The sequence below is a fragment of the Portunus trituberculatus genome, chromosome 25 (assembly GCF_017591435.1).
Source record: "Portunus trituberculatus isolate SZX2019 chromosome 25, ASM1759143v1, whole genome shotgun sequence".
NCBI classification, from domain to species: domain Eukaryota; kingdom Metazoa; phylum Arthropoda; class Malacostraca; order Decapoda; family Portunidae; genus Portunus; species Portunus trituberculatus.
Genome location: NC_059279.1, coordinates 16576941 through 16598048, shown reverse-complemented (window position 1 = coordinate 16598048; position 21108 = coordinate 16576941). Strand labels below are relative to the sequence as shown.

At 40.1% G+C, this 21108-nt stretch overlaps 2 protein-coding genes across 3 annotated transcripts in view; one reads left to right on the top strand and one right to left on the bottom strand.

Annotated features, from left to right (window-relative positions):
• The first annotated feature begins 3189 nt into the window (after positions 1–3189).
• LOC123508591 (phosphoacetylglucosamine mutase-like) lies at positions 3190–12885 on the top strand. Its single transcript, XM_045262367.1, has 9 exons — positions 3190–3347; positions 6475–6545; positions 6940–7165; positions 7468–7599; positions 8040–8280; positions 8704–8887; positions 9229–9456; positions 9999–10168; positions 10725–12885. The coding sequence occupies exons 1-9, from the start codon at positions 3241–3243 to the stop codon at positions 10992–10994; spliced, it is 1629 nt and encodes a 542-aa protein (XP_045118302.1). The 5' UTR covers positions 3190–3240; the 3' UTR covers positions 10995–12885.
• LOC123508590 (conserved oligomeric Golgi complex subunit 8-like) overlaps positions 12419–21108 on the bottom strand; it is a 12130-nt gene continuing 3440 nt past the window's right edge. For both annotated transcript variants that reach the window (XM_045262365.1, XM_045262366.1), the window contains exons 2-14: positions 19807–19942; positions 18350–18421; positions 17818–17942; positions 17298–17450; positions 16375–16497; positions 16168–16270; positions 15731–15841; positions 15303–15463; positions 14991–15140; positions 14706–14837; positions 14422–14574; positions 13804–14001; positions 12419–13482 (exon numbers count right to left, since the gene is read on the bottom strand). In XM_045262365.1, coding sequence (XP_045118300.1) covers positions 13006–13482; positions 13804–14001; positions 14422–14574; positions 14706–14837; positions 14991–15140; positions 15303–15463; positions 15731–15841; positions 16168–16270; positions 16375–16497; positions 17298–17450; positions 17818–17942; positions 18350–18421; positions 19807–19861 — 2013 coding nt within the window. In that variant the 5' untranslated portion in view covers positions 19862–19942 and the 3' untranslated portion in view covers positions 12419–13005. The remainder of the gene's footprint in view (positions 13483–13803; positions 14002–14421; positions 14575–14705; positions 14838–14990; positions 15141–15302; positions 15464–15730; positions 15842–16167; positions 16271–16374; positions 16498–17297; positions 17451–17817; positions 17943–18349; positions 18422–19806; positions 19943–21108) is intronic.

Genomic DNA, 21108 nt, shown 5'->3' with positions numbered 1-21108 from the left:
AACCAATCATTATTCATTAACCTCTTCAGTACCATGACACATTTTCTTATTTATTCTGCCTACTATTTGGTGATTTTATACAGTTTCAGATACATATTTTGAGATTAGAATAGTAAAGACTCTGGCCATTAATATTCCAATCTCCATAGACCCTTCCTAATCTAAATGAAATTGTCCAATCTTACTCTAAACTCATGGTAAAAAATGCATTCCAGTACTGAAGGGGTTAAACATTTAGTGAACTGTATAGGAATTATTATACACACTTGAGAAGTCTTTCATACATTTGATATCATACCTTGACTCAGTTTACTCAGTTCTGTAGTTATGTTGTACAGATTATGCTGATGTGTATAGAGTGCCCAGGAAGTTTGGGCAGTCACTATTTTTGTCTGCATGAAGGTGTTAAAATGACAAATGAAAGAGAAACTCCACTCAATCATGACAAAAGCTTCTATATTTGTATCAACACATAATCATTTCATTAATGCTGCTTTCTTTGTGCAATGTGAGAGTGTGTTGGTATGGAGACACCACAGGAGTCAGACACACATACATACATGGTGGTTAACATTCAGGGACTGGTTCTCTGTATGAATGCCTTAGCTTTATGACTTGTAACAGACTCCAGTGGAAGATGTCAGTGTTCCCAAGGGTGTTTTTGTGACTCTTGTGATAGTTTAACAAGAACTGCACCACTGAGAGGAAAAACACACTTGCGAACCAACATAATCATCCCTGTGTGCTTTCAAAATGGTACTAGTGAAATCCCCAAATCACTAAATGACAAAAATATATCAGGAAAAAAATAACATTGTTGGGAAATCAAGGTGGTTAAAGATATGAGTATTTTAATGAGGTGGGGTGCATTGCAATGTGGCTCAGGTGTACCACTAAAAAATACCTGTCTGTGTTCTTGTTATGTAGTGTTCTAGAATGGAATATATGAACCTGCTTTGTTAGAGTGTTGCAGTCATTGACCTTGCTGGGGACTTGACAGGGTAAAGGACTGGTATCTTTTGTAAGTCTTTAATTAATTGTTTCATTGGCAGCTGCTTTCAAGTGGAGGGAGAGGAAGGTAAGTGGAAGAAAAAAAGAGAGAAAGGAGAAAGAAAAGAAAAAGGAAGAAAACATTGGATGAAAAGTTCTGCTCTCTCTCTCTCTCTCTCTCTCTCTCTCTCTCTCTCTCTCTCTCTCTCTATCTATCTATCTATCTATCTATCATGTAACCTGAGGTTATTAAATCAAGTAGTGAGTTTTGTCAGATGTGAAACCAACCAGGAAAAACTGTCATGAAATGCTGGTAAGGCTACATTAAAGTAGACTAGACCATTTTCTCTTATGACAATGCTCTTCCGTTACAAGTGATCAGAGGGAAGTGATGATAAAATGTGAAGAACGTGAGTTTATCTTTTTAGGCATTGATTTTGTGTGTATCAGCAAAGATGAAGGAATATATTGATTTACTGTATAGTAATTTTGGATCTGAATGGGGTACTTTATTAAATTAGAAAGGGATACATGATCGTAATTTGTCGTTTAAGTGGTTATTCAGTTATTCATCTTTCCTAAGCATTGATATTGTGTGTATCAGCAAAGAGAAAGAATATATTGATCTACTATATAGTAATCTGGACTTAAATGGGGTACTTATTAAATTAGAAAGGGATATGATAGAGAAACTGGGTGCTTTGAGTGGTTATTCAGTTTATTTATCTTGTTTTAAGTTGGTAGTGTGTGTATCTGCAACGAGAAAGTGTATATCAATCTACTATATAGTACGTAATTTGGGTTTGAATGGGCTCCTTTATTAAATCGAAAAGGGATATGGTAGAGAAATTGGTTGTTTTGAGTGATTGTTTAGTTTGAGAATATGGCTAAAGTATTGAAAGAGAGTGAATGAATTGTTAGCGGCTGGGATTGTGTGAAGGAACAACTGTGTGAAAGATTGTGAGAAAGAATGAGATGCATGAGTAAATATTTTGAGTTTCGTTTGATGTAGGTTATGTTTTTATTGTTGCTTCATCTATCTAGCTATAGTGCTTTCCTGCAAGACATGAGGATAACAAGCTGGTTAGGGACACTGGTTAGACGAGGGCCACAACTTATATCCGACTGACTGATTGATAGATTACACGAAAAAAAAAAATAAATAATAAATAAATAAATCGTTAAATAAAAAAAAATTATCTCGTTATACCAATACTATACCACCATTATAAAAGGAAATAGATGGAATTAAGTGAGTTTATATAGCTAGTTTACGTAAGTCTATATAACAATTGCAGTGTGACTAGTTTCCCTGGTCAACGCGATGGATATGGCAATAATGGCAACTCTCATATTATGCTGCCGGCGAGGTTGACAACTATTACATGGCAGAAAAAAGGAGAAAAAGTGGTATTACGTGTACTTTATAAACCAAGTTAGTGTGAATTCATAAACTTTGACCAAATGGGTGGATGAGACTGTTTTACCTCGCTATTATGGGTACCAGTCGGCAAGGGAAGATACAACAGCTGTGATAGGAGCAGCCGGCTGATTATGAGAAAAAGTACGTGGAATAGGGCGTAATTTGCACATCTAGTCTATGTAAACCTATAAACTGTAACTGATTACAGGAATTGGGCTATTTGATCTAGTTTGAGGTGCTAGGTAAAGATAATTAAGTGAAGAGATGGCAACTATGGCAGGAGGTGGCCAGGTAATAATGAGAAAAAAATAGGTAAAATGATTAAGGCGTATTTTGCATACATACTCTATGTAAATCTATAAAGTTTAATTAATTAGAGGGATTGGAATATTTGATCTAGTTTGAGTAGCTAGGTTAAGACAATTAAGTGAAGAGATGGCAAATGAGAAGACCGGGCAATGGTAATGAGAGAAAGTAGATGGAATAAGGCGTATTTTGCATATCTAGCCTATGGTAACCTATAAACTGTAACTAATTAGAAGAATTTGACTATTTGATCCAGTTTGAGCAGCTAAAGACAATTAAGTGAAGAGATGGCAACTGTAACAGGAGGTGGCCGGTTGATTAAAAAGAGAAATACATGAAATAGTAACATAATTTGCATATCTAGTCTATGTAAACCTATAAACTGCAACTGAATAGAGGGAATGGACTATTTGATCTAGTTTGAGCGGCTAAACACAAGTGAAAAGATGGCAACTAGACAGGAACGTGGCTGGCAGCGGCGGGGGCGGGGCGGGGCAGCGGCCGGCCAGTCACCTGTCACTATGGAGAGTGGGAAGATGTTCGCAGAGGCAGTCCGTCTAGCAAAGGAATCTCACCCTAAAACAACCACAAAGACGGTTAAATATGGAACAGCGGGATTCAGGACGAAGTGAGTACCCATTGACACTTTAATTACCTCAAAACCACCTGTAGTTACTAAGAAACCGGCGATTTCCAAAGAATTTTCCTTTTTTTTTTTTTTTTACGTAGCGGTGTGAAAACCAGTCTGTCCGTGTGTCTGTGTGTAAATGCCAGGTGACAGTTAGATAGGGGCAACATTCTCCCCTCTGTGGCCATATGGGAGGTCACGGCAGGTGTGTGGGTCAAGGGCAGGTGTGTAATTAGTCGGGAATTACAGGTGTGGGGATGGCATGTTAGGATTTGCAGGTGTTAGGGACGGAAAAAAGGAAAAAAAAAGTATCTTGGAATATAATGCAGGTGTTTAGGAATGCCACAGGTGTTCATCAGTAATTTTGGAATAGTACAGGTATGACTTAGGAATCCTGGAATGTATAGCTATAAATTAGGAATCTGGGAATGTAATGCAGGTGTTGTCTAGGAATGCCACAGGTGTTAATTAGTAGTCTTGGAATAGTACAGTTATGACTTCGGAATCCTGGAATGTATAGCTATAAATTAGGAATCTGGGAATGTAATGCAGGTGTTGTCTAGGAATGCCACAGGTGTTAATTAGTAGTCTTGGAATAGTACAGGTGTGACTTAGGAATCCTGGAATGTATAGCTATGAATTAGGAATCTGGGAATGTAATGCAGGTGTTGTCTAGGAATGCCACAGGAATGTTACAGGTGTGATGCTGGAATCTGGGAATGTATAGCAATGAATTAGGAATCTTGGAATGTAATGCAGGAATGTCACAGGTGTTAATTAGTAGTGTTGGAATGCTACAGGTGTGAATTGATAGTCTGGGAATGCTATATGTGACTTAGGAATCTTGGAATGTAATGCAGGTATTGTCTAGGAATGTTACAGGTGTTAATTGGTGGTCTTGGAATGCTACAAGTGTGAATTGTAAGTGAGGGAATGCTACAGGTGTGAATCAGGAATCTTTGAATATATAGGTATGAATTAGGAATCTGGGAATGTAATGCAGGTGTTGTCTAGGAATGCCACAGGTGTTAATTAGTAGTGTTGGAATAGTACAGGTGTGAATTGGAAGTCTGGGAATGCTACAGATGTGACTTAGGAATCTTGGAATATATTGCTATGTATTAGGAATCTTGGAATGCATAAGTATGAATGAAAAAATGTGGGAATGTTGATATTAATTCGGATTCCAAATGTATATGAGCAAATTAGGAATCCAGCAATGTAGTAGTGTTTGGAATCTGGGAGTGTGTGAGTGAATTAGGAATCTAGAAATGAGTAGGTATGAATTAAGAATTGTAATATACTGGCAGGAAACTTTCTTCACAAAACTACATGCATCTATTTACACTTACATTCTTCACACAAAATTAAAATAAAAAAGAGGGCTCCCATACCATCCTTGGAATCCCCTTCTATTGTTTTCTGTTCAGCTTGTTTGGGGATCTGGCACCTCAGTGGACTTTCTTTATTGCATTTTTTCCCCTGGCCGATCTTCCCGCTTACCTAAAAGAAAAAAAATGAAGAATTAGGGATGTATGTTTTTTTTCTTTATGGAGGAGAGGAACTGGCCAAGAACAACAAAAAATGGAAAAAAAGGCCCACTGGGTTGTCAGTTCCTTTAAAGTCCATAAGAGTTATCCAGAAGTGAGGGACAAATGTCTTGAAATGTATATGAACAGTTTAGGAATCTGGGAATGTACATGCAGGAATTAGGGATATATGAATGCAGATGAATAAATTAGGAATCTAGGAATGCACATGTGGGAATTAAGAATCTCATTATACTGTGGTGATTAGGAAAGTGGGAATGAGTTGGAATTTAGGAATGTATTGGTATCCTTCAATAGGAATCTAGCAAAGGATGGGAATTTAAATGGGAATCCAGGAATATGTGGGAATTTAACATTGGAAATCAGGAAATGTATGTGTGACTGGTGTGGTTTGGGTTGGTGTGGTAGTGTTGAAAGTGTGACAGATGTGGTGTGGTGGTGTTGAGAGTGACAGGTGTGGTGTGGTGGTATTAAGAGTGTGGTATGGTGTGGTGGAGTGTGTAGCAGGTGTGGTGTGGTAGAATGTGTGGCAGGTGTGGTGTGGTGAAGGGTGTGACAGGTGTGATAGTGTGTGGTGTGTGACAGGTGATGGACAGCTTGCCGGTTTGAGAACTATTGTTTACTAAGCATTTTGTTAATCAGTTAAGTGGTATTAAGTTGACAGTTTGATGGATAATTACCCATAAGATACAATCCATAAAATAATTTGAGCATCTGAGAAGTGGTATGTAATAAAATAATTTGATAAGTGATGATAATTAAAGCAATCTCAATCTGATAAGAGTTAGGTATGTACGTATTTATAAAAGTAACTAGTTAATCTGGTGAAGTGGTCCAGGTTGTAATATGAAAATAATTTGGTATTAATAAAGTAACTTACCTGTATGAAAAAAGGTGATTTCTTTAGGTAGGATTAAATAAACCTTCCTAAATGTGAATAAAAACAGTACAGAGGCAGCAAAATTTTATTAAATGTTGCCCGGCAGCGACAGGGAATCAATACTATCTTGTCCTTAACAGCTACAGGCCTTATCAGATCATTTGTGTGAAGAAAGATAAGACCAGTGATAGAAGCTGATAAAACTACAGCTTGATGGATGAATTTGTTATTTGTTGTAATTGAAATAGATTTATTAGAATTTCCTTATTGAGTTATTAGTTGCTTTTTCAGTGCAAGATCTTCATGGTTTTGCATTATACTGAATTGTTTAGTCCCATCATAGTACTGTACCTCCATCACATTTGTAACTCATAAGAAAAATTACCATTAGAATGAATTAATCATTGAGTAGAGGGAAAGATTATTTGGGTGAATGCTTGACTTTGAAATTGATGTTGATTGTTTTAAGACCACTCATGACAGGGTACTGCAATGAAGACTAGGGAAACTACAGCACTCCTGCCCTGCGAACTTGGCATATGATCTTATAATGAAATAGTGATTCGGTCTAGATCTAAAGGACCTGTTAATTTTCAGGATATTCATAGAGATCAGATGGTTGATATTGTATGTTTGTGTGTCTGACCTGTGGTGTGTGAGAGCCAGGCTTGTGACTAATGGTGGTATATTTGTCCAGGGCTGAGGAGCTGGACTTTGTCATGTACCGCATGGGCATCCTGGCAGCCATGCGGTCCAGGGACACACGGGGTAAGCCACCATAGTGATCTCAGTAATATATTTATTTGGACTGACATTTTTGTAACATATTTTGTCCTTTTATCTCTTATCACAGTTCTCTGTTAATTACTTTTTAATCTTCATGTCCAGATATCATGTTGCATACGTAACTTTTTATCTTGTTTTTTTCACTTTCATGTGAGTTGAACTTGTCCAGTATCCTACAATTTGTTTGTTTCATTTGGGTTTTGCATTACATATCTGCTATGGACACCTGCATTACATTAATTCAAGTGACAATTTATGATTGAATGATATAGTCAAACAGTATTTGAATGCTTGTAAATAGACATGTATAGAGAATCAAACATGTGGAATTTTCTATTAGTTTCTTGACTTTGATGAGCCTCATGTGTTTTGTCAGCGGCCATTGGTGTGATGATCACCGCCTCACACAACCCGGTGCCTGACAACGGAGTGAAGCTGGTGGACCCTCAGGGGGAGATGCTTGCCCCCGCCTGGGAGGCACATGCCACCACGCTGGTCAATGCCACTGATGATGGCATTGCTGCAGCACTGGAGGCCATCACCAGCGCTGCCAAGATCAACACTGGCAATGCTGCACTTGTCATTGTCGGCAGAGACACAAGGTGGCTATTTTGATTTGTGTGTTTATTGTATGCCTTGTGGTAGTGAAGAGATGGTATGCCTTGTGGTAATGAAGAGATTGGTGTAAGAAGGAGAGGAAATTTGGTACAAGTATTGCAGATAGTTTCTTTCTTTGCAGAATTAAAGACTTGGTTAACTACTAAATGTATACAAACTATTTTTGGATTTTCTTGAATTTATCTTTGTTGTCTTTTAGCAAACTTCTTGAGTTATTGAAAAAGATTAGGTTGCCAGTTATTGAAGACTGGAAATACTAACTGTTAACTGACTTGCATCTCTTCAGGCCCAGCAGCAACGGCCTGCGTGATGCTGTGCTGGCTGGTGTGGCGGCGGTGGGTGGTGAGGTGAAGGACCTTGGCGTCGTTTCTACACCTGTGCTTCACTACATGGTGACCTGCCACAACGATGGGGGCGAGTACGTGGTGGTGGTGGTGGTTGTGTCTTAGTGGTAGTTGTGGTGATGGTGGTGGCAGTGTCCATTGAAATACAACAAAACTTGATTTGTATACAAATATTAAAAACTAGGATGAAATAGGTAATTTTGTCCATTTTTTAATTCTGAATTTCCATTTGTATCCGTTTAAAATTCCTGAAATTATAGGTATTGCTTTTAGTGAGTGGTGATTCCAATTAAAAAGTTTATCAAATTAGGCAACTTTGTCTTATGGAATGCCACTGATGTGTTATTCATGGGAGTCTTTGCTGTCTTCTGTACAAGTCCAGTTTGGTATGTTGCTCTTTGGATGGTGATGTATTGGTTCACATTTGAATGGACTTGCCTGACACAGTAGTGGTGAGTGTGTGTGTGTGTGTGCACCAAACAAAGTAGGTGTCCAGTACAATGACCTCCTCCAGGTATGGTGAGCCAACCATTGAGGGATACTACAAGAAGATATCTCAGGCCTTTGTCAGTCTTCGGTCTGGCGGCGCCTGCAATGGAAACTATGAACCGGTGATCTTGTTTGATGGGGCGAATGGCGTGGGAGCACTGGCCATGGAGGAGTTCACCAAGCACTTGCAGGATGCCCTCAAGGTCACCATGTACAACAAGGGCGAGGGCGTCCTCAACCACCTGTGTGGCGCTGACTATGTCAAGGCAAGTCTGGCAGGAGTGTTTGCTGTAGCCTTTGCTTAACACAGTGTCAGATACATGGCTTGTTGCTTCGGTTAATAACTGTGTTGTGCACAATCTGTTCTAGTCATCCATCATGGTAAACACATGCTTTGTTTTTGTAATGCATAATGATGTATTCTAAAATGTATTCTAATCATCCATCAAGGCAAATCTACAATGGACTAAGAAAAATTGGCTGGTAAATGCTATTTTATACAAAAAACAATTGATGTGTTAGAACTAATCCTTTCTCCTTTAAGAACTGTTGTTGTTCAAGTGTTGTGTGTGGGTAGATACCAGATAGCCAGGAGTCCTTTCTTACTCTGAAGTGTACAGAAGTATAGAAAATAAGTAATGGACATACAGAATACCCATTTTTCTGACTGTATTGCTTGCATGGGAAAGGTCCAGCAGAAGTGGCCTGAGGGTGTGCCCAAGACACAGAATGTGAGGTGTGTGTCAGTGGACGGAGACGCTGACCGTGTGATGTACAGCTTTGTGGACGGCAGCGGCCAGTACTACATGCTGGACGGGGACAAGATTGCTACCTTGGTCGCTGGCTACTTGAAGGAGTTGGTAGCAGGGTCTGGTGAGTGTAAAGTTAGCCATTTTTTGTCTTATTGTCTACAAGATAAAAGCTTGATTGTGAGTAACCATCTTGAGCACAGTACTTCACCAGCCTCTGCTATTTTATATGCTGGTTTATTTTCAGCATTTTTTGTTAGTTGTGATGATATATTTGAGGATATTGAGTGAAAATAAGCATAGATATACTTGTATTCACCAAGCAGAGATGATGGAAAATATATAACTTAATGGGAAAAAAAAAATTAATGTCTTTTAAATCGATGATTATGACAAATCTATAACATGGAAGTGAATCTTTTTGTTTGTCAGGAATGAAGCTGAACCTTTTGTTTGTATTATCAGGGTTGAAGCTGAACCTTGGCCTGGTCCAGACTGCCTATGCCAATGGAGCATCCACAGCCTACATCACAGACAAGCTTGGCGTGCCTGTGGCTTGCGTCAAGACCGGCGTGAAGCACCTCCACCATGCTGCCCAGGACTTCGATATTGGTGTTTACTTTGAGGCAAATGGTCATGGTACTGTGATTGTCTCCAGCTCTGCCAGACAAGCCATCAAGGAAGCTGCCAAGGGTGAGTGTAGCAAGGGTGGGAGCAGCAAGACTGTTGTGAAGGTGTGTGCTCTTCATGTCACAAAGAGTTAATGGTGCAACAGTAGTGAGGATTTACTCATAGCTGCCATCAAGGAATCTGCCCAGGGTAAGCAGCAGGAAGGAACCAGTAGTGAGAGCAGCTTTGTCTATAGTGAAGGTGTATGCTCTTGTTGTATAAAAAGTTAATGGCACAAGTGGTGAGGATTTAGCTGGCACTATGGTTTCATTGTTGTGGTGCCATAATTTTTTTTCAATTCTTGTTGGGTGTCTTGAGATCATCACAGCTAGCTATCTATGTGATTTTAGTTTGTTCATTACATATGGATTGTTTATTTATCTTGTGTCAATTTAAATCATCACCGTTTCCCTATGTCAAATTCCTCGTACTTGTCATCCTATAAATACCAAACATTATGGCCATTCTGATTGAAATAAACCAGGTCAACATCACACTTCACATAGTCTTTGTAATCCTCCATTCCTTCCTTGTTCACACACTAAACACAAGCCATCATGTTTCAGCTAAGAACGCTCAGGCAGAAAAGTTGGCTCAGGTGCTTGACGTCATCAATGAGTCAGTCGGGGATGCCATCTCCGACATGTTTCTGGTGGAGACGGTACTTCATGCTCGTGGTTGGTCAGCGCTGGACTGGAACGCTGCCTACACTGACCTGCCAAACAGACAAATGAAGGTATGCTCCTGTTGTCTGGTATTCAATGTTGCAGTGTTTGTGAGGTGTTGTGCAATGCTCCTCAATGCAATTGATGTACTGTCATCATTAATTGCTTCAGTACAAAGTTTGGGGATTTGGAAGGAAGACTGTTGGTAAATAGTGGATTGTAGTAGGATATATTTGTTTGGCAATATCTCTGAATACTAAATAAAACGAGAAAAAAAGAGAAAAGTTGATGTATAGAAGTGATAAAAAATTGTGAAGGTTTTGGCAAACATTTTTACTTTTTATCATAATTTTCAGGTTGTTGAACTACTTGTTTATTTCTTTGGTGGGATCTTAAGGAAAAGTGGATTCAATAGTAGTAAAATAAACACATTATTTGTAGCACCTAGACAAAGGAATGTGGCTGCAGCTTAACCCATGAATGACTGACCCACACTGTTCCTTGATAAGAAATGATAATGAAATATTCAGTAAACCTGCTGTACAACATAGATAATTTGATTTGAAGGAGTGAACTGAAAGAAGGCAGCTGTAGTTTTGCAACCAAAGTGAAAAATTACTGTTTCAGGTGATGGTGGCTGACAGGGCTGTGATCACCACGACTGATGCTGAGCGAGTCTGCGTCACACCAGCAGGCTTACAAGACACTATCAATAAAATTGTTGCCAACTTCCCAAAAGGCAGATCCTTTGTGCGGCCTTCAGGCACGGAAGATGTTGTTCGAGTGTATGCCGAGGCCTCAACTCAAGAGAACACGGACAGTCTAGCGGTGCAGGTGGCGTGTGCGGTGTATGAGCAGGCTGGTGGTGTGGGGGACAGACCAAAGCCTCCCTGTTAACATCATGTCTGTGTCTCAATGAACACTGCAGTGAGAGGTGTCCAGTATTGTTTCCTGAGATAAGTTTGGGGTGCTTTCTAAGAATCATGGGATATTTTTGTCTTCAGCTTGTCATAATTGATTGAATTTTACTGCACAGTACAGTGTGAGGCTATCGAGTTTAAGTGATTGGTCAGTTTACCACACATGAATTGTAAGGCATTTAAGATTAATTTGAGGCTATATTCCTTATTAATTGGTGCTGGGACTTAAGATGCCATTACTTAAGTTGGTGGTGGAAACAATCTTGGCCATTACATAAGTTGGTGGTGGAAACAATCTTGGCCATTACATAAGTTGGTGGTGGAAACAATCTTGATTTGCTTTACATTGTATATAGGAGGTGTGGGTTTTGAATGATAATGGTCTTCCCTGAATGACTCCAGAACTTGTCTGTCAAAATATTTTGTTGAATGACGTGAGCTTGTGCATTCTGGATGTGGAAGTAACATTGGCCCTTCTTTCTCCTGGGTTGTGTTCCCTGGAGGCTGGAGGGCATACAGCAATTTATTTGTAAGCATTCTTACGATATTTCTTACTTTGTCACTACATTCCTTTGCATGAAGTAGAGCACATTGAGTTGTTTCAGAGGTATTGTGGAGCTGTGTTTGGACTGAGTGCCTTACTGTGAGAGTTGACACCACAGTTGGGCAAGGTAAGCTGCCAAGTCTCACTGTTTGTATTGCCGACCATTAGGGATGATCGGAAGATGCGCAATGTGTAGCAGGTAGATTTTTTATACTGTGGAACTCGGTGCTTTTTATGGGGCGGTGTTGTATTTTTTTCTTCCAAATCATGCGTGTGACACGATCACTTTGTATATGCATATTTGTACTACACTTTTATGGTTAGTAATTTTGTTGATGTAATGGCTCCAGTTCTGTCTTTGTGATATGCAGTTACTTCTGGTAATGTTAGGTATTTACTGAATGCAAAATGTTTTTTAACTGGATGAATCTTAGCCTGTTAGGAATGATGTCCAATGAATCTTAGCCTGTTAGGAATGATGTCCACAATCACAGAGAAAGTTTGAAGCATCTCATACAGGTTACTCTCCAGTCCTTAGCCTTGAGTTATGAAAAAATTATTTTAATGTGATTTATTCTCGCAAGATTGGATATAGTTAATATGACAGACAGAAATTATTGCAGCTGTTGACAGTACTCTCATTCTATTTTACTTTCCTGAGGATGATGGCCTGCAGGCTTGTGGGTCTGGACTCGTGGGTGTTTGAGATGCTTCAGCATAATACTTCAAGGGTAATTAAAGGAAGACTGTGTCAGTGAGTGAGAGCATGTACTTAATTAAGTATACTCCTCTGCGCTGTGAAGCTCCATGACAGCTAGGTAGAGTAGTGGTTAAGTAGGTTGTTGCGAGAAAGCAGCAGTAAAATATTTATATATTTTCAATAATATATGGGTACACACACACCAGTGAGGAAAAAAGTATCATAATCACTTACGTTGTACAACAGAGAACTTGTTGGTGGTATGTGTGAGGCACAGATGCCAACCTTGCCTCTACACTACATATGAGGCCACACACTGGTTCTCTGCACTTGGTCACTTGTGTGTATCATCTCACCTGACTGGTTGTTTTCAGTACAAGGATAATGGATAATGCTGCTGATTAGCTTGCACAGTTAGTTACTTTGAGCTGCTTTTGTATTTGTTTCATAAAAGTACTGCATTATCTAAATTTTGGTAGGAATGCAAAGTTAATTTCCTGCTTATCTTAAAAAATGTGTGTAGACCAATTAGCAGTTAAAACATCACACATCCTGTTTGCATAAAATGCCACAATCATCTTAAGGTCCAGAACATAATATAAATACAGAAAAGTACCCAAACTGCATAATGTTTGTCCACACTAAAGGTGTACACTGTCATAATGCTGTTCTTTCAAGCTCAAGCTGTTCCTGTTTATCAACTTGCATACTATGGCATGGATTATTATTCTGTACAGTATTCGTTCAAGAAATGGTATGGGTGTCACTATCAGTTGGTACTAGTGGGTTGTGAGAGGACGGCACACTTTCCTCTTTCACTGACAGCTCTTCGGTCGAGGACTGTCTTTCATCGTGTACTGAAATAATTTGTTCATCTTCATTGTCTGGACCTAATGTATACATTGCTTCAGTGTCTTCACCTGGAGCTTCTGTACTGCTGGGGGTTTCAGAAATAGAAGTTTCATTGTTGGGAGTTTCAGGCTCCCGAGTTGTTACATCTGTAGTCTGGTCAGCATCCCCAGCTTTAGCCTGAATCACAGCTGGGGCTTCTAGTCTGTCACTTGGAATATCTCTCTGTGCTGTCTGTGTGAAGTCTATTTCAGAACCCCTCTCTTCTATGATGGTCTCTCTCACATCAAAGTTAAGTACTTTCTCCTCCACCTCGGGTAACAGATGCTGAATGGGGGCAAGTAACTCCTCGCTACTCAACTGACCACAGTTCTGCAAGGTAAACAGGGAGCTTGTAATTCCAATGGTACAGAATAGAGGTGAAGTGTCCTGCATTACAAGGTCCACTTAGGTCTTCCTGCTAAAATGTATGAATGTGATAATGACAATACTGACATTTAGCACCGCCTAAAGAAGGATAACTCAAATTGCGCTCTCCCCTGCCCATTGCAAAATTAATTCTTAAAAGGCCAAAAATAAATAACATTAGAAGCTAACCAACCACATGATTTGAAAAATGTGGAACCATAGGAAAGGTACAGAGTGGCTCCAAAAGGACTTCAAACGGAATTTTTGTTTTTGTGAAGTGCATACCTGTCTCTGAAGTGTGTTAACAGGAATACCAGTGATGAGTGCTATCTGCTGGAGGGGATAAAGAAAGCGCAGACACTTGTTGATGTGTGGGAAGAGGTCGTTGGCCACCACGCAGCACATGCGCTGGAACGATGCCACCTCTCGAGCCGTGAAGCCAGAGCTCTCCAGCCGGTGCAGCTCAAGCAAGGCAGAAATAACCTGAACGTTTAAAACTTTTTAGAAATATTGAATTTCAAATTGTAATGGCAGCATCTGCTGTGAATGGATTGTAAGATTTCATATTGCCCTCAAAAATACATTCAACAATGGAAATGTAACTCTTCTGATTAGAAAATGGAAATTATTCAGCAAATTAGTCATGAAAATGTTGTATGAAAGATATTCTTTGTCCACTTTATCAAAAATTAATAATTACTTACACAGCAATCTCTTTGCATCATTAATTCAAATTATTTTTTTTTATGCAAGCAGGAAACTAGCCAAGAGCAAAAAAAAATTTAAAGGCCCACTTAAAAATAATAAATACATCTCTATTGTTGACTACGAACACTTTTGTTTGGTCAAATAATCCTTTCCAAATTAAAGAAAACAACTGCTTTAGTTTATCAATTTGCTCACTTTTCCAAGAGACTGTTGGATGAGCTTCATGGCTTCTGACAGAGTGGCCACAGGGCAACACTGCCGCAGGGTGTTGAAGGCGGCCACCAGGCCATTCATGTAGTGAGCCAGCGGTGCAAACTCCATCAGAGAGAGAGGTGGTCTGGTCTTGTCCTGAAAAAAATATACAATCATTTACACCTAAAAGAGCATGATCTGTTAAGACTTCATGAATTAAGGTAAAAGGTTTCATGAACAGAGGTGAAAAGTAATTACCACACCAAATGTGTTGCAATCCGACTCACCTGTGTTTCTGGCAGAAGTGTTGCGGATGAACTCAGTTGTTGGGCTTCCATAAGAGAAAAACAACTCAGGGTCTCATCAAACTTTATATTGGCAATTCTGATGTCCTTCTCAAGCTGTGTTAAGGCTGCTTTCTGTAAAGGTGGAGGTGGATCACTTAACTAACAGGTAAGCAGAGGTTGAAAATTTGACTCAATAACTTTACACAAAAAGAGAAGAGATATTTAAAAATCTAAATAAATAAAATGTTTGCCTTCCCTTCACCTTGCTAAGTGTCAAACACCCACCTGGAACAGAGGGATTAGGAGGTTTCTGAAATCGGCTCCGATGCGGCTGAATGACTGGCCAAAGAACATGCACTGTGCCAGGACGGCCTCCAGATTGCTGCCCACACCTCGCTGCAGGTCCCTCTCCACCAGCCTAATGAACTGGTTGACCTGAGACGGTGTGGAAAAACAGCAATTACTTCTAATGCTCATCAGTCTTTTGCAATATTTGTTATCTTGGTGAAACGTGAACATTCTAAATTATCCATATGTAACACAATGGATACCTACACATTGCAGGGCTACCACTGTAGTGACAATGAAGAAACTTACCTTGTGCAATATCCAGCCATGGAATATTGCTTGTTCGTTGACCTCTGGGTCCCCAAGACCAAATCTGTTGTCGTCATCAGAGAAAATGGCTCGGTACTGTGTGACAATATCAAAGAGATGTACCCTGGAGGCCTCCACCACCTTGATGATATGCTGGTACGCTGGCACAGCACAGAAATAACACATTAGTCAGGGATCTTAAAGAAACACTCTGATAAAATGTGAAGCAAAGAGGATCACAGAAAAATGTTTAAGGCAATGCAGCTCTGAAAGCATCTCAACATGAGTATATATCCTACTGGTAAACTTGCTCTCTGCCGAAAGCAAAGGCCAACGAATGCATCCAATGACTCAAGGTTAATTACAGGATTCATCTGATCACTAAAGTGAACACGCAAAATTATTAAGGCATTCATGCCGCATCTCACCATCTTCCCTTGGTATGCTCTTCAAGATGCCATTGAACCAAGAGTCTCGAGCTTGGAGGAACTTCAGTCTCAGTTCAGGCTCAGTGAAGACATCAAGACGTCTCAACAAGCCTGAAAGATTTGAGGCAACATTACTCACTGCAATCTGTCACAGGAGAGTTTTATTCATTCATTTGAAAATGTTACATACTCATCTGCACACAAGTCAAGAGGAACTCACATGGGGAAAGAAAGAAAGGTGAAAGGATTACAGTGGGTGGTCAATCTTCCATGATGACCATCTGGAAATTCTTTGGAAAGGTGTTATATGTATGTATAGGTAAAGAACTTCCCCGAGAGAGAGAGAGAGAGAGAGAGAGAGAGAGAGATGTTAGACAAGACATATGAAACCAGTCAGCCATGTACTATAAGAAACAGAAAAATACTGTCAAAGTCACCTATCACTTTGAGGCACTGTGGCAGTGCCAGGGGTGAGCGCAGCTGTGCCAGGAGTTGGCTCAGCATGAGACGAGTGCCTGCCTGTACCTCCTTCACAATACCCTGCAGACGGAATACTTGCAATTATTCTGAGTCATTTTGGTAATGTGATGGGATGAACAACTCGCTGTTTGATGTGAATGTCAATTACACATAATAAACTTTACCACAATAATGGGAATGTCTGTGTGTTTCTTCTCCAGCCGCCGAACGTAGGCCACAATCTCCAGAGCCTCCTCATAATAGCCGTTCCTGACACAGGTGTCCATCAGCTGCGGCAATTCAAGAATCTGCACACAATACAAGTCTCCTTAAAAACACAAACCAGTCTTACCTTAAACTAGTGCATATACTTTGAATATATACTTTTTTTTTATGTACTTCAGCATATAAGGTGAAAACTGCACCATCCTAAAAAAGAAAAAGAAAAAGTGAGCTGCTCCATGCACCAGATACAAAAATATTGACCTTATAATTTTGCACAAAATACCATTGTATTTTGTTACATGAAGAAGGTATGACAAGCATGGGATGTGGAGGGATGGTGTGGAGGGGGAGAAGAAAAAGGCAGGCCTATGATACATGTCACATGCAGCTTTAGCCAATGACAGCTGCTGTGAAAAAACAATGACAGATGTTTCTTTTGTTTGAAATATAGGGGGAAAAACTGCCTTATCAACTCAACTGTCTGGTGCTCAATGATCCAAACTTCACCACAGACAGTTTGGTAGTTTAGGTGTTATCTTACACCACCAATGTCTGCTAAAACCATGAAATTAAGACAAAATTTGTTTATCTGCCAAAACATATGGTAACTAAGGAATACATTCAGGCAAATCTAAATCTAATGTGAACATTGAAATTGATTTTATGAAGTTGTCAAAAACATTTCTTTGTTCTGTAATTCGTGAATACAAAAACTCCATTTACGTATAAAACTAAAAAGATTACGTACCTTGAAAAAAATTGAAAATGATCTAAACTGAAATACAAATCGTGCAAAATTTTTTGTTCACAAACTTTAAGACTGAGACTAATCTGCAAGTGACAATTCACCTGCACTTAACAAGATCTGGTGTGTCTGGCTCACCTCAAGCAGTTGTGTGTGTTTCGTGAGGGTGAGTGAGGTGAGGTGTCTTGACTGGGCCAGGTTCTTGGAGGTGGCCAGGAAACTCTCAACACTCTTTCTCAGGTTAGGAAGACAGGAAGACAGTCCCTCCAAGTGACTCTCCACACTGGTAAACTGCAAACCAACAACATTAAAAGAGTCATGTGTCAATTGTTTTAAGAGTTAAGAGCAGCTTTGAGAGTAACTTAGCTTTCAGTGTTTATTGATACGGCTCCTGAGCCTCACTTGCACACTAAACTTTCCTTTCAGAGCAGCAAACTCATATTAATAAACTCATTGTAAGGCAAAACAATGACATCAGAACACAATAAGATGGGAAGTGACAGAGGCAATTCATATACTACATAAATGTCAATCAATAATCAGCATGGATTAACAATATATAATTTGAAAGTATGAAGGATGAACACTGCATCAGTCTTCTATAAAGAACTATGTATCATCAATAGTAATGAATGACAGACATATTCATTTCCCTCACATCGTTGTAGATGGTCTTGGAGCATTCAGCTGTGTGAATGAAGGTCTTGTAGTTGGTGTAGGCGAGGTCTTTGGTCTGATCCAATATAGCATTCCTTTCTTCACGCAGGTGTGCACTCTCCTTGCCTGCAGTGATTATAAGTATAATAACACAAATCTGTGAGGTTTAATTCTTCATACAAATGTATCCCGTCTTTCAAGAAGGTTCGTGGAAAATAAAGTAGGTAAATATCAAGAAGTTATGTAGTTATGTAACTATTTATTATTCTTTGTTAGCTCCTACACCAAACAATGTTGGGGAGCTGATGGAAAAGCTAAAACAGAGATAAACACCCCCTCTTACCAACAAAAACAAACAGGGAGCAACACTACTACAGCTGCAGCTCAATTTCATATTTACCAGTTTAGTTACAACATGTTAGGATGGTAGCGGCAAGATGAAGATCACGAAGATGGCTGCCATTACAACAAGAACAGCAGGACTGAGCACCTCTACCTAATATTAACAAAAAACAAGATTAAAAAAGACATACCGAGTTTCTCCACGCCACAGGAGGCCAACTGGATGATGTAGTTAGGGAAGTCATCGTTCTCATTCCAACCTTCTGGAAACACAAGAGTAAGTCACCAACACTGTCTAACAAGAATTACTGAAATGCAACATACATTAATTTTTCCTATTCTTTTGGCTAACTCTCCTGGACCTGCTCGGGGACTGGCATCTAAGTGGGCCTTTCTGTTTAACCATTTTTGTTGCCCTTGGACAGATTTCCTCTTTTAGATAAGAAAAAGAGAAGAAAAAAGAAGTCAGTCACACACAAACCTTTACACTGGGAAAGGAACAAAGTGAAGGGCAAAGAAAGGGAGACAAGCAGGAAATGGAGCAAAGGTGAAGAAGCTGGAGGAAAGGGTCAGTATTACTGTACATATTTATTAGGTTCGGTTAGGTTACAAATTTCCCCAGGTCTCAAACTATGATGTGCCACCCTTGGATTTTTCATGAATGTCTAAATTTGGCTTCACTGTAAAACTGACGTTCCCACCAGGATGCTTAGCTTATTTCAGGAGTGATGGAGGGAAGGGAAGGATGGGGACGAACCTAATATGAAGAATTATCACATTTTTGACTATCACTGAATTTACTTATACCTAGCAGCTCTCTCCAGCTTGCCTCATTTCCCGGCTCCCCCTTCACTCACTTGCCTGACACAACATGGGACTAAAAATATGATAACAAAAACTAACCAAACCCTAACTTTAACCTAACCTAACCCAACATTAAATTAAACCTAACCTAGCTGAGGTGACACGCACTGCTGATATGCCTTCCTCAGAACCCTTCAAACCAACAGCATGATTAGGTTATGCTTAAGTTAGGGTCAGGTTAGTTTTGATAATCAATTTTCATTCCTACGTCATGTCAACTGAGCGAAAGAGCGGCGAATGGGAAGCCGAGAAATGAGGCACGCTGGAGGGACCACTATATTAGGACAGTGCCAATTTACCTATAATCTTACTCCCACATTATAGTCTGTCCACCCTAAAGTGGCTCCTGTGTCTCAGTTTGAATGGTGTCCCAGGGAATGTGGTTGTCAGATCTTGAGGAAAAACGTGAGCTGTCCTTGTAAGAAGTACATTGATCAACAGAAAGCAAGTATTATTCACATCAAATCAATTACGTTATTAATAAGCTGCAATGTGTTTTAAATCCAGGAGCTATTTTAGAGTAGACAGACTAGAACCTGAACCTTATCCAAACCCTCAGACCACCACCACCACCACCACCAGGCAGCGTGCGGCCCTAAAGACACACACTACTACACCACAGCAGAATGTAAACAGAAACTGTCAGCGGAAAAATAATAGTAATAAATAAATAACACCAGGGGAAAATAACACCCTGCCAGTCAGTCCAACACCAGCCACCCTGCCGCTGACCAACTCACACATGCACGCACTGACACACACACACATACTAGCAACACCTTACCGGGAATCTCGTCCTCGAAAAGAAGATTAGCCACCTCCTCTACCTCCACCTCCATACCGCGGCCGGTGCTGACGTCCCGCTGTTGAGTGCTGTCTCTTCTTGCTGTCCTGGCCGTGCTGACGTCACCACCCACCTACTGTCAAATTTTACCTCACTTTAAAACACTTTCATCATCGTACTAAGTCAATAAAACTACTGCATATATTTATCTAACACTTTTTCAGAGTCAAGAAAACTAAAATAAGGAGGTATACACGAAATATTGTATTAGGAGGTAGGGCTTCCTTCTTTCCAACGGTGCGGTGTCCGTGTTCGAATGAGTTTTAGCAAGAAGGTTGAATTATCTAACCTTTCAACTCCTTCAGTATCATGACGCGTTTTCATATTCATTCTGGTTATCATTGGCGATTTGATACAACTTCAGAAATTTATGTAGGGACTGAAATAGTGACGATCGACTCTGGCCTTTATTTAACCTTCAGACCTCCGTAAACACTTCATAATATAAATAAAATCGTTTAATCACACCCAAAACTCAAGGTAAAAAAAAAAAGCATCCCAGTACTGCCCAACATAGCAATACACACCGCTACACCACCGTACACTGTCTACTCCACACAGTTAACGCCGGTTTCTGCAAGTATTGCTACAAGTGAAGGTACAATTTGTTCCAAGAAAATATTCTTTTCACTGGCATCTTGCCACCTATAGTCCAATACCGCCGGCATCTTGACGCCAGTATTGGTGCCTTTTTTTTTTTTTTCTTCTTTTTTTTTAACGGTAGATGTGACAAATATTGTATAAAAGGAAGTACTGAGGCTGGACCAACACGGGTCAGTCACGCGGGAAGTAGTCAGTACCAAGTCAATAGTAGTCAGTAAATGAGTAGTAAGTGTGCATGTAAGAAGTAAGGCGAGGAACAGCGAGTTAAAGAGACCATGCTGTAAGAACAGTGAGTTAGTGACAAGAGTGATAAGAATTAAGAGCAAAGACAGCGTTGGACTCGCTGCTGTTGTGTTGTATTTCCTTACGCATTGAATTAAACTCCACAAGTGCTGCCCAGCGTTTCCTTCTCCACAATGAGCTCCGGGGAGCTGGCCGGAGTGGTGGGTGGCCGGCGCGGCGGGGCGGCACCTCGGCGGTGGTGCTGCATGACAAGGGCATGACAAGGGTGGAGTGGTGGAGTGTCTCGGCCAGACCAACCTTTTACTAGATATTAGACGCCCTCACAATAATTTGCTATAATGAGGTGACTATTGCAAAAGTTACCTCCACCCCCCAACACACACACACACACACACA

What these genes read in the sequence shown, in the direction of transcription:
- LOC123508591 (XM_045262367.1), top strand. Translation starts at nt 3,241, where the DNA reads ATGGAGAGTGGGAAGATGTTCGCAGAGGCAGTCCGTCTAGCAAAGGAA. An exon ending in TGCCACAACGATGGGGGCGA is followed by an intron (nt 7,600 to 8,039) that starts GTACGTGGTGGT and finishes GACCTCCTCCAG; the next exon opens with GTATGGTGAGCCAACCATTG. An exon ending in CATCAAGGAAGCTGCCAAGG is followed by an intron (nt 9,457 to 9,998) that starts GTGAGTGTAGCA and finishes ATCATGTTTCAG; the next exon opens with CTAAGAACGCTCAGGCAGAA.